The sequence below is a fragment of the Centropristis striata genome, chromosome 2 (assembly GCF_030273125.1).
Source record: "Centropristis striata isolate RG_2023a ecotype Rhode Island chromosome 2, C.striata_1.0, whole genome shotgun sequence".
NCBI lineage: Eukaryota > Metazoa > Chordata > Actinopteri > Perciformes > Serranidae > Centropristis > Centropristis striata.
In genome coordinates this window covers 5,657,282-5,669,975 of record NC_081518.1, presented here as the reverse complement: position 1 = coordinate 5,669,975, position 12,694 = coordinate 5,657,282, and the positions used below count along the sequence as shown (strand labels likewise).

The 12,694-nt window shown below is 37.5% G+C and overlaps 1 protein-coding gene across 1 annotated transcript; it reads right to left on the bottom strand.

Moving 5' to 3' along the window:
* Nucleotides 1-130: 130 nt before the first annotated feature.
* nucb2a (nucleobindin 2a) lies at nucleotides 131-10,030 on the bottom strand. The gene is made up of 13 exons (XM_059349099.1): nucleotides 9,903-10,030; nucleotides 9,388-9,528; nucleotides 7,392-7,499; nucleotides 6,914-7,046; nucleotides 6,652-6,755; nucleotides 5,433-5,618; nucleotides 4,690-4,780; nucleotides 4,507-4,565; nucleotides 4,327-4,419; nucleotides 4,092-4,181; nucleotides 3,305-3,475; nucleotides 2,921-2,981; nucleotides 131-2,829 (listed from the first exon to the last, which is right to left on the bottom strand). Exons 1-13 carry the CDS (start codon nucleotides 9,924-9,926, stop codon nucleotides 2,585-2,587), a joined length of 1,506 nt encoding a protein of 501 aa, XP_059205082.1. The 5' UTR covers nucleotides 9,927-10,030; the 3' UTR covers nucleotides 131-2,584.
* Nucleotides 10,031-12,694: the final 2,664 nt, after the last annotated feature.

Here is a 12,694-nt window from a genome sequence, read left to right as displayed (position 1 = left end):
AGTGAAAAGTGGTTGCAGTCTGTATGTAAATAAGGTGCCATTACTTTACATTTCCTACTCAACAGTTGTTTTACAATGTAAGAGTTTGATAGGTCGTCATTAAGTGATAAAATCTGCTTCACAAACTGAATGGTCATAACTGTTTTTATCTTGAACTGAGACGTACAGTACTGTCAAATGACTAATTAATCCAGCAGCAAGCCATCAGAAAACACAATCGGTACATTTTGTGCAAATTATGATGCAGTATTGTCTCAAAGAAACACTTGGCACACAGAAAACAAATGGCACTGCAAAAAAAAAGTCACATACTCCATATCTAGGCTTTGTGTAAAGAAAATAACATGGCAGACCTGTTTTCTCACTGGGTGAAATTGAATCCTCCTTCAGTTTAGAATGGAAATAAGGAAACCTCTGGTTGCCACAGTCTGCCAGCTAGAAAAAAACACATTACAAGAAAACAACAACCTGGATAGCACATTAATGACACCAAACTGGTAATCTGTGGGGAAAATATGCCATGCCAAGTTTTTCAAACTAGGGCCAAGTAATACACATCTGGTTGTCAAGTATATCCAGAGATTTTCATACTACCACACTTTGACAATATTAATCAGACAATAAAAAGACTGGCAATGTCAAAATCATCTCTGACTGATTTAGAGCTTTGCCCTTCTACCTGATAAAATCTTTAAATTCACTGAAATAATTAACCAAATCCACCAATTGCATCAACAATTTACTTTGATGCTTTCAAAACTTTGATGAAAAACACCAGTAAAAGTCTGCACTGTTATCAACAAAACTGTTCTATTAAAACAGATTAAAAATCATGATAAATTATGATAGACTCATACATAAACATGTCACATACACATGTTGTGTATTGACCAAAAAAAAGACCAAAATTAAAATGCCCATCCTACTGTTGAGTGTACCAACACAAATGTATTATTTCAGTGATCCAACATCCTGTAAGTAGCCTAAAACTTCCATACAAGTACCTGCAGGACTTTGAACTGTAATAAAGTAGAGGATATATGTATAAAATGAAGTGATGTTCCACACCCATCTTTATTTATTTATTTAAGGAACCTATCACCTTTATTTATTTTGATGTCAAGTCAGTGGAGAGCAGCTTTAGTGTGGTGAAAAAATGGCTCATTTCTGTAGTCCGGTACCTGACGTCTTTTCAGCCAGAGCACAACATTTTCAACTGTAGAAAATCTGACTACACACATGGAAAGATGATGTTTTCATGGTAGGTTAATGACTGACAGGTTAGGAGAACAACCAGAAACCTCATAAAAACATGTATTTTTCAACCTTGACCCTATTTTACCACACTTGTGTGTCTTTGTGAGAAAAGGGGACAAGAATTGGTTCAATATGTAACGAGAGCACTGCAGCCGCAGAACAGGTTGCACCTAAAAGTGCTTGCTTTTGATACAGAGTCTTATTCTGAAGATTTTCAATGCCATGGCTTAATATTTAGCTGGCAATGTAGGAGGCCGCATTTCACACACACATTTACTACAAGTGAGACATGGTTAGACTTAGTAAACAGATCGATTCAAGCATAAGGTAAAGAAACAGGTTTTATTAACATTTTTACCAATTTGTGGGAAAATAGGGTCCAGGTTGAAAAAGTACCAACGTGTCCCTTTAGAAAAGTAGCAAAAGTATTGGTAAATCATTGACAAGTATATGGACTCTGAGCAGTGTGGCTTCATGCAGGCATTTCTGGTTAAAATATTGTAATATTTGTTGACAATAGTGGCTGAACATGATGGAAATTAAATAGATTTTCTTCAAGGATCTGACCGGACCCTTGTGGATGATGACAACAAAATATTGTATGCGTCTGCACCAAGAAGTCCTTACTTTTACGTTTTAAGTCAAGTGGTTCAGGGTTGAGCATCAAGATGCTGTATAATTGTTAAATTGCCATAATGCCTCATTTGCTCTTTAGGTTATTAATAGAAAATCTTTAAAATGTGTCTTGCACTGAATTTCAAAAGTTTCTGACAGTCCAGTGAAAGCATTTCACACATGTAAACTAATGTCCTCTTTTTTATATAGATGTTTGGGGGAATCTTGATAGTCAAGACAGAAAATAAAAACTCAAAATAATAAAATTTAAATAACTTTTTACACCTTATCCCTCTCACTGCCAGTTGCACGTCACTGTCAGATGTTGTGTACTTGGAACAGCAGGTAAAGAAAGCTCACCAAAGTTAAATTTTTTTGTATAATTGTATTACCAAACATTGTTGATAATTTGTAACTGTATTCAAACACTCCTTGAAAATGTAAATATGCACATTTTAGGATGCACCTCCTTGGTTGGTGATTTTACTGTTGTAATTCCGTTATGTAATCCGAGGATTACAGTTATTATCAAACACGTGTATCATTCAGCAGGGGTTCCTTTTGTGCTGCTCTCCTACATCACAAGTGTCCTCCACACCCCCAAGTCATGCTGGTTGAAGTGGTCTAAAACTCAGGAGGAGCTGTTCCTCTGCACACTGGAGTGGAGGGGCTGCAAAGTCTGGTTGTGGAGGTTCAAGTTCTGACAGCACTCTTATGGAAAGTTATGCTGGCCTTGTGCAGCTTCTTGGTGGCCTGGTGGCAGATCCTGGTGTGCCTGGGGGAGGCCGTGCTGGGCCAGGTCTTCATGGTGTTGTGGTTGTTGTTCATGATGTTCCCGAGATGCATATTGAGGAACATGGGGTTCAGGTTGATGCCCTTGTTCAGGATGTTGGGCCTCTTGTTCATGATGTAACTGGTCGTAAACTGCATTTATCTCTGGAAGAGCATTTCCTTCGACTGTAACAAAGAAGCAGATTTACATTCTTAGACATCAGGGAGTAAAATCATTCATCTATCAAAAGGGAAAAATGATGCGATCCAAACTCACCGTGAACCTCTGGAGGGGGTTCTACTTTCTGTGATTTCAGCCGTTCCATATGCTCAACTGCCTGTAATGAGTGTCATAAAAGGTTTTATTTTATCTGGTGAGTGCACACAGCACTCTGGATAGTCACAGCAATTTGATAACATAAATAAAACATTACCAAACATAAATAAAACATTATTATAGGTCAAGAAAATAAATCTTTAGTGAAGTCAGAACATGTCACGCTGAGATTCCAGCATGTTGTTGAGATGAAACCTCTATAAAACTACATTTTCTTATAAACTCATAGCATAAAGTTTGGATGACAGTATTCACTGTTACAGCTTCTGTGGTAAACTGCACCTGCAACTACCATATTTCAAACAACAGTGTACCACTCGTTACCTGTTGCAGCTCTATTTTCTGTGCATTAAGCTGCTCCTGCTGTTTCTCCAGCTCGTCTCTCTGTTTCTGGAGGTCGAAAGCCTTCTGGTTGAGGTCCTGTTCCTGCTGAACAAGATGCTCCTCAAACTCCCTCATCTCCTCGTCTGTGTAAGCCTGGTTCTGCTCCAGGGTCTGCAGAGCACAGAGGGGACACAACAGAACAAAAGCTAAGCAATGTACTGCTGAGGAAGGGGGCAACAACAAAACATACATAAACCAGCTCAAAAAAGTCCCACTTAAAAACATAATCAATGTTAGTTGAAGGGTATGCTACATTTAGAATACTGTCACCACTTTACCTTGAGATCAGACAGCCCCTTTCAACAGGAACTGGAGCTGTTATCTGCTCATTTACAAGCCACCAGACCGCTTTAACTAAAACAGTAATTTTCCCTCACAGAAAATGACAGTTGCTGGTCTACTGCTGCCTTGATTGGTTATTTAGTTTGTGTTAATGTGTGACTCTAGAGTTTAAAGAGCTAGTTCTGATTCACACAACAATACTTGCAAACTATAATTATTGTTTAATTACTGTTTACAGCTTCATGGTAAAGCAGTGAAACATTCTTAATATAGCATACACTTAGCTGATATATGATTTTTTTTAGTTTAGCTGCTTAACTTCCATGTCAGTGCTCCTGCCTGCTTCTCCAAAGTGGAGAATGCAGACAAACACAATCTACTGGAGGTGATACACTGAATATGGACAGTACCTCAACCCCATTTAAAAAAATATGTTGTGTCTCACCTCCCAGCTATCTGGCTCCAAGAATTCTTTTTTCTTTGTTGCAACCAGGAACTCATCTAAAGACACCAGCCTGTCTTTGTTAGAATCCACCTATGAGGGAGACAGGAGGGAAGAGCTTTATGCAAAGAAATAAATCACATATGCTTTGACTTGGAGTCAAGGCAATAGATAAGGGATTTGTATTTATCTGAACATGCAAAACACTGCAACTGTAACTGTGTGCAGCTTCCTGTACCTCATTCATAACATGCTCTCTCATACGAAGCCTCTCTTCCTCCATCTCCACCATGTCATCCTCTTCATTGGTGGGGTCATAAATTTTCTCCAGCTAAAAATAAGAAGAGACCAACAGTCAATGCAAAGACCATTTAATGAAGCATTCCTAATTGTTATATGCCACTTCTTCATGATTTACCTCTTTGGTGAACAAGGCCTCCAGTTCCTGTTCATCAAAAAAGCCATCTCCATTTGTATCTGTATGTAAAGGAAAAGAAAGACTGGTGAACAGAGACGCCATTATCTGTTATATCACATAGAATTTATATTACATTTCATAATAAACGATGCAGATTATGTAGCATAAATAAAAGGGTTTTACCATGCAGGTTGAAAAAGGTCTTGGGGTCAAAATCTTCAGGGTCCAAGCCATCAGCTTCCTCCCACACCTCCTTCAGTTGATTCTGACTACCCTGCAACAGGGAAGCAAAATCACATTTGAATAACAGCTGCATAAATAACACGTTTCAACATTCTGGTATATACAAGGTTCATACACTTTTTGAGTGGTCAAATTCAAGCACTTTTCAAGGACTTTCAATATCCATTTTTAAGCTTTTCCAGGACCTTACAACGGTTGTAAGTTGCATGTTTTAGATGAGTACTTACATGCTAAAAGGGGTAATTTCACTCAACCATACCGTCAGCGATGGTTTTACACTTTTAACAACCAAAAGTACAGTTTGCTAATCTCAATATTCAATTTGTTATTTTTTTCATTGAACATGTGATTATCTAAGAATTTCAAGCAGTTTCAAGCACTTTATCCAAAATCCAAGCACTTTTCAAACCTTGAAAATACAACATTAAAATGTAAGCATTTTCAAGGATTTCAAGCACCCGTACGAACCCTGTATATAGTTCACATGTGAATGCTGGATATGAACTTCACAGAAACCCCAAACCAAACATGTACAGTAAGTTGCAGAAATTGAATTCTTATAATGCAAACTAAAAATTGCAACCCAAAATCATGACAAGAGAATTTCTCTTCATTGGCCAAAACAGAAAGAAATCATCTCTGAGTGTCATGTTGTCCTCTGTGTGCACCTGGAACAGACTTACTGGGTGGTTGACTTTAGGGTGGTCGGCGTGCTTCTTCCTCATCTCCTCATAGTGCTCCTCCTCTTTTTTCCTTTCATCGTCATCCAGTGATTTCAGGTGTTCCCGTCTGTCGTGCTCTTTCATCATTTCATACTTCTTGAACTCCTCGTGTCTCTCTTTGTCATAGTTCTCCAGATCTTTAGTGGCCTTGATACATGGAGGAAATATTCAAATTAATAACTTAATATGGTGCAATGTCCTACTTTGAGGAAAACTTCTGTATCTTTCAACCATTTTGATTCTAAGTGACTAATGGGAACAGCAGTTTTTGAAATTGGTCCAGTATTGAATCAAAGCGCTGCAGCTGGCTGGCAGCCGCAAAAACGGGCAGAATTATAATCCTTTAGAGCGATTGCATAGGACCCTACGGAGAAGATTTTGATTCACAAGTCTTGGTCAAAAAGTCTCTTTCTGAAATTTCAAAAATAGTTGTCTCAATTAGTTAGTTAGACACAAAAACATGGGAAAATACAGTCTAAGCTGAAAAATACCAATGTTTTCCTTTCACAGTTATGGGGACTATTTATTTTTTTGCTGTTGTTAGACCATCTGGAAGCTAAACTAAGCTTGTCTATTAAACTGCCTGCATTCAGCATATGATACTTTGTACTGAGATTTTTGAGTCCTTTAACCCCTCCAGGCTTCATTCATTTTCTATTGGTTTGTTTTCGTATGAAAACCAATGTGTAAAAACTTGAAACATATGTAAGGCATTTCAAAAACCATTAATAAGAGATTTAATTACCTGTAAACATCAGCTGAGATACAGGAGCAGGCCTAAACTGTCCCATTTACGTTAAAAAAAATCTCTTGAGTATTTGTGCTGATAATGAAAAGCACATGCCACTGGCTGCAGATGGTACATCAGGCTCCCATAATGACCCTGCTGTTCTCTACACAGACTACAACCTTCCTTTCCTTCCTGGACAAACTGTAGCGCTGTCTACAATCCACAATACACAGGGTCATTCTTTAGCTATTATTGATAGCCTTATAAAAAAGCTTGTGTGTGGTCTTCTGTACTGCAGCACTCTACTTTCCCAAGTTACAACATTTCTGTAAAAATTGTACTTTCCATATAACCAAGTGCTTCTCTGAAAAAATGTCAACGGCAGTTTAAATTAGAAGGATTGTATGAACACGTCGTTACTTTATGGCATGAAGAAATTATTAGATTTACCGATTTGATGAGCCGATCCAGGTCATCCACTTCGAACGTATGTGGGTTCATGTGGTTCAGGTACTCAAACTGTTTCAGCAGAGCCTGGTGGTCCACTGCGATGTCTATTCAGAGAGTGATTGATGGCATAAATAAAAACATATTGAGATACAGAACACAGAGTTTTCCTTATCATTTATTTACCTCTATTCACTATTTATGTTGTTGCATATTTCTTAAAATATAAATCAAAATGAAATATAAATTCGGTTGCACAACATACCATTCCCTCCTTCAAGGTCTTGCTTGGCCTTAATCAGAGTTCGGAGTCGGTTTACTTCCTGCCTCTTCAGCTCGTCCAGTTTTGTTCGGACATGATGGCTGACAAAGTCCAGCTCTTTGGCCAGCTTGCCTTGCTGGATTATACATGAATGAATGTGTGTTACTTTGGGTTATTTAAAACATGGGATTGTAGCAGTTCATGTGATAAACAGATACAATTAACCTTTCACTAGGATTGTTCTGTAAACTTTAAATGAAAAAAACAACAACAAGAAGTTATTGGTAGACTGTCAGCATTCCTCAAAAAATCCATTATTTTCCCAGACACTTTATCACATTCCTGGACAAGTGAAGGCCAATAATCGATCAGTCAGATTAATGATTTACTACTTCATATAGACTTAGTGGAAACTCCACACCATGCTTATAAGAGTTGAAAAGAAAAGAAAAGAAAAGAAAAGAAAAGAAAAGCACTATACCTTGATGTCTTCCATGTCTGTGTTGTGGAGCTTTTCTCTGAAATGCTGATCTTTCTCTAGAAAATCGATGACTTCCCTGAGGTAGCGGTCATAGTGGAGACCTGTGTCCTATAAAATGTAACAAATTAAATGTCAATGAAGAGCGTAATATATTACAGATCACACACCAAGTTGTCATTCAATAACCACTTTTGTGTTTTATTATCTGATGTACTTCACAGGATGCCTATCTGCTGAACAACATCAGTCCAGATATTTGTTTTAGAGAGATGTTTTTTATTTTGAATGTCTATAAACTGTATTTGCTGCCTTCTGCGTATTGCCATATGCTGCAGCAGTTGTGTGGTTAAAGGCCACTTTACTTATTCTCTGATAAAAAGGTTGCATTTGTACATATTCTCACGTAAGACAGAATCTGCATGGTATTTGTTTACGCTCTGTTAAGCCAACATATCAACATTTAACATGGGCAAACCTTTCCTGAGGCAGAAATCAGAGACTCCAATCTGTGCATCCACAAAGCTACAACATCTGGAGCTGTTGCACTGATGATAAAAAGGATTTGTGGGATCATGAGTTGTGAGTGTGAGTGTCTAACTGAGCTAATTTAATTGTAGCACAATGAGACATCAGGCAGTTTCTCATTTTAATAAGCCGGGGTGCTGTTACAAAGCTCTCTCTTGGTTACTGCCTGCTGATATGCTGCCACATAACTACAATCTGTTTACTCTCTCTGACCTCCAGCCACAAAAAATGAAGTTTGAAAAAAAAATTGTATAATAATAATATGTGTTGTCAGGTTTGGAATGACTGCATTGTTTGGGAACCTTCCTGTACTTTGATTCATCAGAATCAAAGATAAAACATTTGGTTCAGACTGCAATTTAAATCCCTAGTTAGAAGATAATCTTTAGTCTCTCTTTAACCAGTTCAGTTAACCAGAGTCCTCTGTGATCCATCCATCCGTACTCTCAGTAAAAACTGTTACTGTTTTATACAGTGCTCAGCAGTGCAAACTGAATATATTAAGAACTTGTTTTCCCTGTATGAGATGGCATTTTAAACAGTAGCCTAAAAAGCAGCATTACAGAGGCTGCACAACAGAAAAAAATCCAACAAAAAACAAAAATTGATGCCACAGCGTGTGCATTTGGGTGTTTCTATAGATTTATCTCTATCTATGAAACAAACAAAAAAAAGAGAAAACTCTCCATGTTTGAAAGGCTTGTGCAAGGATTTGGGTTCTTGCTTGATTGACAAAAGCAGAACTACTACTCATTCATCAAAGCCAGATCAGAAATTTGATGTGAAAATTTAGAACCAATCAGCTCCTGGGCAGTTTATTGCGAAATCTGTAAAATGAGAAGAATAATTGTAGTGCTAGACAGCATGACCATAGAAGGACAGGAATTATGCTTTGGGATGAATTTGCATATATTAATACTATGAACTTGCACCTTCCTGTATTACATTTGCAAACGGCTTTATGCTGCTGTTTTTAACTCACAGTACTTGCCTTAATCTCCATTTCTATTTTTAGTACATTATTTGTTCTTGTGCACCAAAAAACACACAGCAAACTCCTTGCATTCATTTAAAGTAGGGCTGCAACTAACTTTTATTTTCATTATCGATTAATCTGTCAATTATTTAAACGATTAATCGATTAGTTGTTTGGTCAATAAAATGTTGAAAAACACCAGTGTTTTCCCAAACCACAAGATGATGTCCTCAAATATCTTGTTTTGTCCACAAACCAAAGAGATATTAAGTTTATTGTCATAAAAGAACAAAGAAACCAGAAATATTCACATTCAAGAAGTTGAAATAAGAGAATTTGGACTTATTGTCTTGAAAAAACTGCTCAAACCAATTATTCAATTATCAAAATAGTTAACGATTAATTTAATAATCGATTATTGTTCGATTAATCGAATAATTGTTGCAGCTCTAATTTCAAGCAATACACAGAGAAGTGCATCATGTGTGATCTTACCACACTAGCTGGAGGCTCTTCTGGTTTTTGCTCTGGTTCTTGGACTTTAGTCTTGTCCATACTGATGGGCACTGCCTCTAAACACAGCAGCTGGACCAGCAGCAGAAGCCAGCCGGTGAGGAGGGCCCGGCTCCAGCACATCTGTAGAATAGGACATTTAAGGTGAGAGCAGCTGTACATGACAGTATTATTTACATTATACAATATGTGAAGATAAACAGTCAATGTGTCTCTTTATTGTGTGGCCAGTTTCCTCATTTACCCTTATTAAAACCCCTCTTCTAACCGGCATAGGTTGCACTTAATTGGCTGCTATTAATAAGAAGAGGAAGCTGTTGGTGTTAGCTTTAGCATGACCACTGACAGATTTAGCTAATGAGCATCAAGCACCTAAACTGCTCATGTATGCGGTCGGTCTGAACAACGCAGCTAACGTTACGTGTTCACGACACTAAACGTAATGTTAACAGCCTCGCTTAAGAGCACAAATTAATAGTCGTCACTTGTAAACTCACTTTATTATTATTCCTGGACCTCATCTGCTCGGCTTTCCTTCCGTCGGTGCCTCTCAGCTGGAGCTGTGTCGGCAGCTAGCTCGCTAGTTAGCATGTTAGGTTGGTCTTCGTGTTGGCGTTAACCTCACTGGTCGGTTCAGCTGTCCGTCAAACGGACAAGCAAGTTGGGTTACGTTGAATTGTACGTGGCGACTATAGGAGGCGAGATGACGACAGAGCAGGTGGGCGGGTACTTCTGCTTTTTAATCAAATCGATAACATCAAAAAAAAAATCATACGGAAACACAAGAGGCGGTGATGATGAATGATACATTTCGGCTCTTTTCATCATCACAATTTTATAGTTTTACTCTTTGTCTTTTATCACAGTTTTCTGATTAAATAGCCAATTATTATAGATGCTTATCTCTTAATAGGGCATTCATTGAAATACTTGCAAATTCCAAATTTCAACCCTAGAGAATATTGGAGAATTTTACATACAGCCAGAATGTGGACTGTGGACTGTGTAAAAAACATACGGGGCAGGGGGGTAATATTTTGAGAAAAAAGTTTACGAGATTAAAGTGGCAAATCTACGAGAAAAAAATGCACAGATTTATGAGATTTAAAGTGGTTAATCTGCGAGAAAAAAAAGTTGCTTTTTTTCCACTTTTTTCCTGGTAAATCTGTGACCCCCTAGGAGACTAGATAGCCTCTTATATTTTGGATGTCATAATCATCATAATGTTGTTTTCTTTTTCGGCTTTTAAAGGTTGCATTACTGTGTAGTGGTGTAATTTTCTGAACTCACCAGACTGTTCCAGCTATTCTAATATTTGCCTTTACCCTCTTATTTATCAGCAATCTAATTGTGTAGGAATTTTGTGACAGTGCCAATTGTCAACCCTCTAAAATTGTTGCAGTATCGATAATAAGGTAAAGAATACTGTGATACTATTTTTTTCCCCAGATTGCTCAGCCCTACTTGAAATGATACTTGATTATCAAAATAGCTGCAAATATGTATTCTGAAGACTGATGAAAACTACTGATTGTTTCAAATAATTGATAGAGTAACTGATAATGCCTATAGACATTATTCAGAGACATGCATTACACATCTATTAAAACAAGTAAATACTTTACTGAAGTGAACGGTGGAGAAATACTCCCTTGTACTGTAAGCCTCACATTTAAAATGTTAGTTAAGGCAAGTACAAAAACACAAGCATAATCATTTAACTAGTATATTGAAAACATTAAAAGCAAAAGGATGCTTTATTTAGGCATTATTGGCCCATGTTAGAATTATTGGGGATTGATGCATTAATATGTTTGCAGCATTTAGATGTTGGACCTGTTAAAGGCAGTGCTAATTGTAACTTATTTAGATAGTCATTAACAATTAATTATATGTCACAGACATATATGCTGCGTCAGCCTATGTATGTGAAATATAAAACTGCAGAGTAGCTTGTAAATATAGCTGTCAGAGGAGTAAGCTTACAAAGCAACACAAAAAAATGGAAATAATTGCGTAAAGGACAAGCACCTCAAAATTCCACTTATGTAAGTACAGTACACAGAAACTCAGGATGCAGCAGTCTGAGATTAATGGGTCTAAGTGCACCTCTCACCCCAGCCTCGCTCTCTGTGGTCAAGGGGAGAGTTTACATGGATCCTGGTGGCTGAACTTACAGATATCCCCTCGATGCACTCTGCAGCCTGCACAGGCTGATGAAACCTGCACTGCTGGGAGCTTTATATAGACACTCAAAGACGTGATAAGGAGTCAACACTTTTCTATGTAGAGCTTTATATACACATACACAGACACACTGATCCATTTGTCATATGTGTTGTAATCTGTGATACCCATCTGGCTATTTCTATCCTAGTATTAAATTTAATTCACTTGGCTTTCGCTGCAATCGATTGAAACTGAATCACATATCGACACACTCTTAAAATAATTGTCTCTGTTATTTTTTTCAGGTTTTTCAGAGAACAAAAAAATGGTGGCCAGCATCATGAGGAGATGATTTAGGCACAAAAAAAAGTAAAAAAAATGACTCAGGCCATTATTTTTTAGGAAGGTGACGATAGTATAACACACACATACAATCCTCCATTTGTCCAACAGAGGGTGATATTGTGCTGTTTGATCTGATTTCTATTATTAGAGTCTATTCACAGTTAAATAGTCGAAGTCCATGACAGCTTAAATGGTCAATTATGTTTAGAGCCATAGGAAATAATATGTGCATGAATAAAACCAACTAGAAGCTATGGTCCTTGTTAGCTCCTGTGCCGACAGTAGTTGTTCTGTTCATTGAGTTTTATTATTAACGCATAAAGTACAGTTTTAAAAAAGATTTAAACTTCCAAATGACCCTCTTCTTTCAACAGCTACTTAGTCCGGCTTGGATAGAGGGCATATATTTGTTTCCCAGGAGCTGTAAAAACATTTACTTTCTGCTGAAACTATGAGTGCTGGAATTTAAAAAAAGAAACCCCAAAAGACTATTTTATGAGCCTTGGCAGGTAGAGCAAGACTATGAATCTAATTTTTATCTGGATCGGTTGGCTTAAGACTAAATATAACATCCCTGCCCTGTAGATGTCGGTGTAATAGTCCAATGAGCTGGAAGGCAATTAATCATTGTCTTAGATTATAACGAACACAGAAAGTGAACGAAAGCTAAAGCAGATACGGAAGACCAGCACTCCGTTTTAATCAACAACTATATAATGATTAAATGTGCTGCATAATGAACAGGAGGCTACTGTCTAAATGTTACCCCACACAG

Bases quoted from the DNA above. Each gene is read 5' to 3' on its own strand.
- nucb2a (XM_059349099.1), bottom strand. From the start codon at position 9,926: ATGAGGTCCAGGAATAATAATAAA. The intron at 9,529-9,902 runs GTGAGTTTACAA...CCTATTCTACAG, and splicing joins GGTCCAGGAATAATAATAAA to ATGTGCTGGAGCCGGGCCCT. The intron at 4,781-5,432 runs GTAAGTCTGTTC...TCCCTGTTGCAG, and splicing joins ACCCTAAAGTCAACCACCCA to GGTAGTCAGAATCAACTGAA.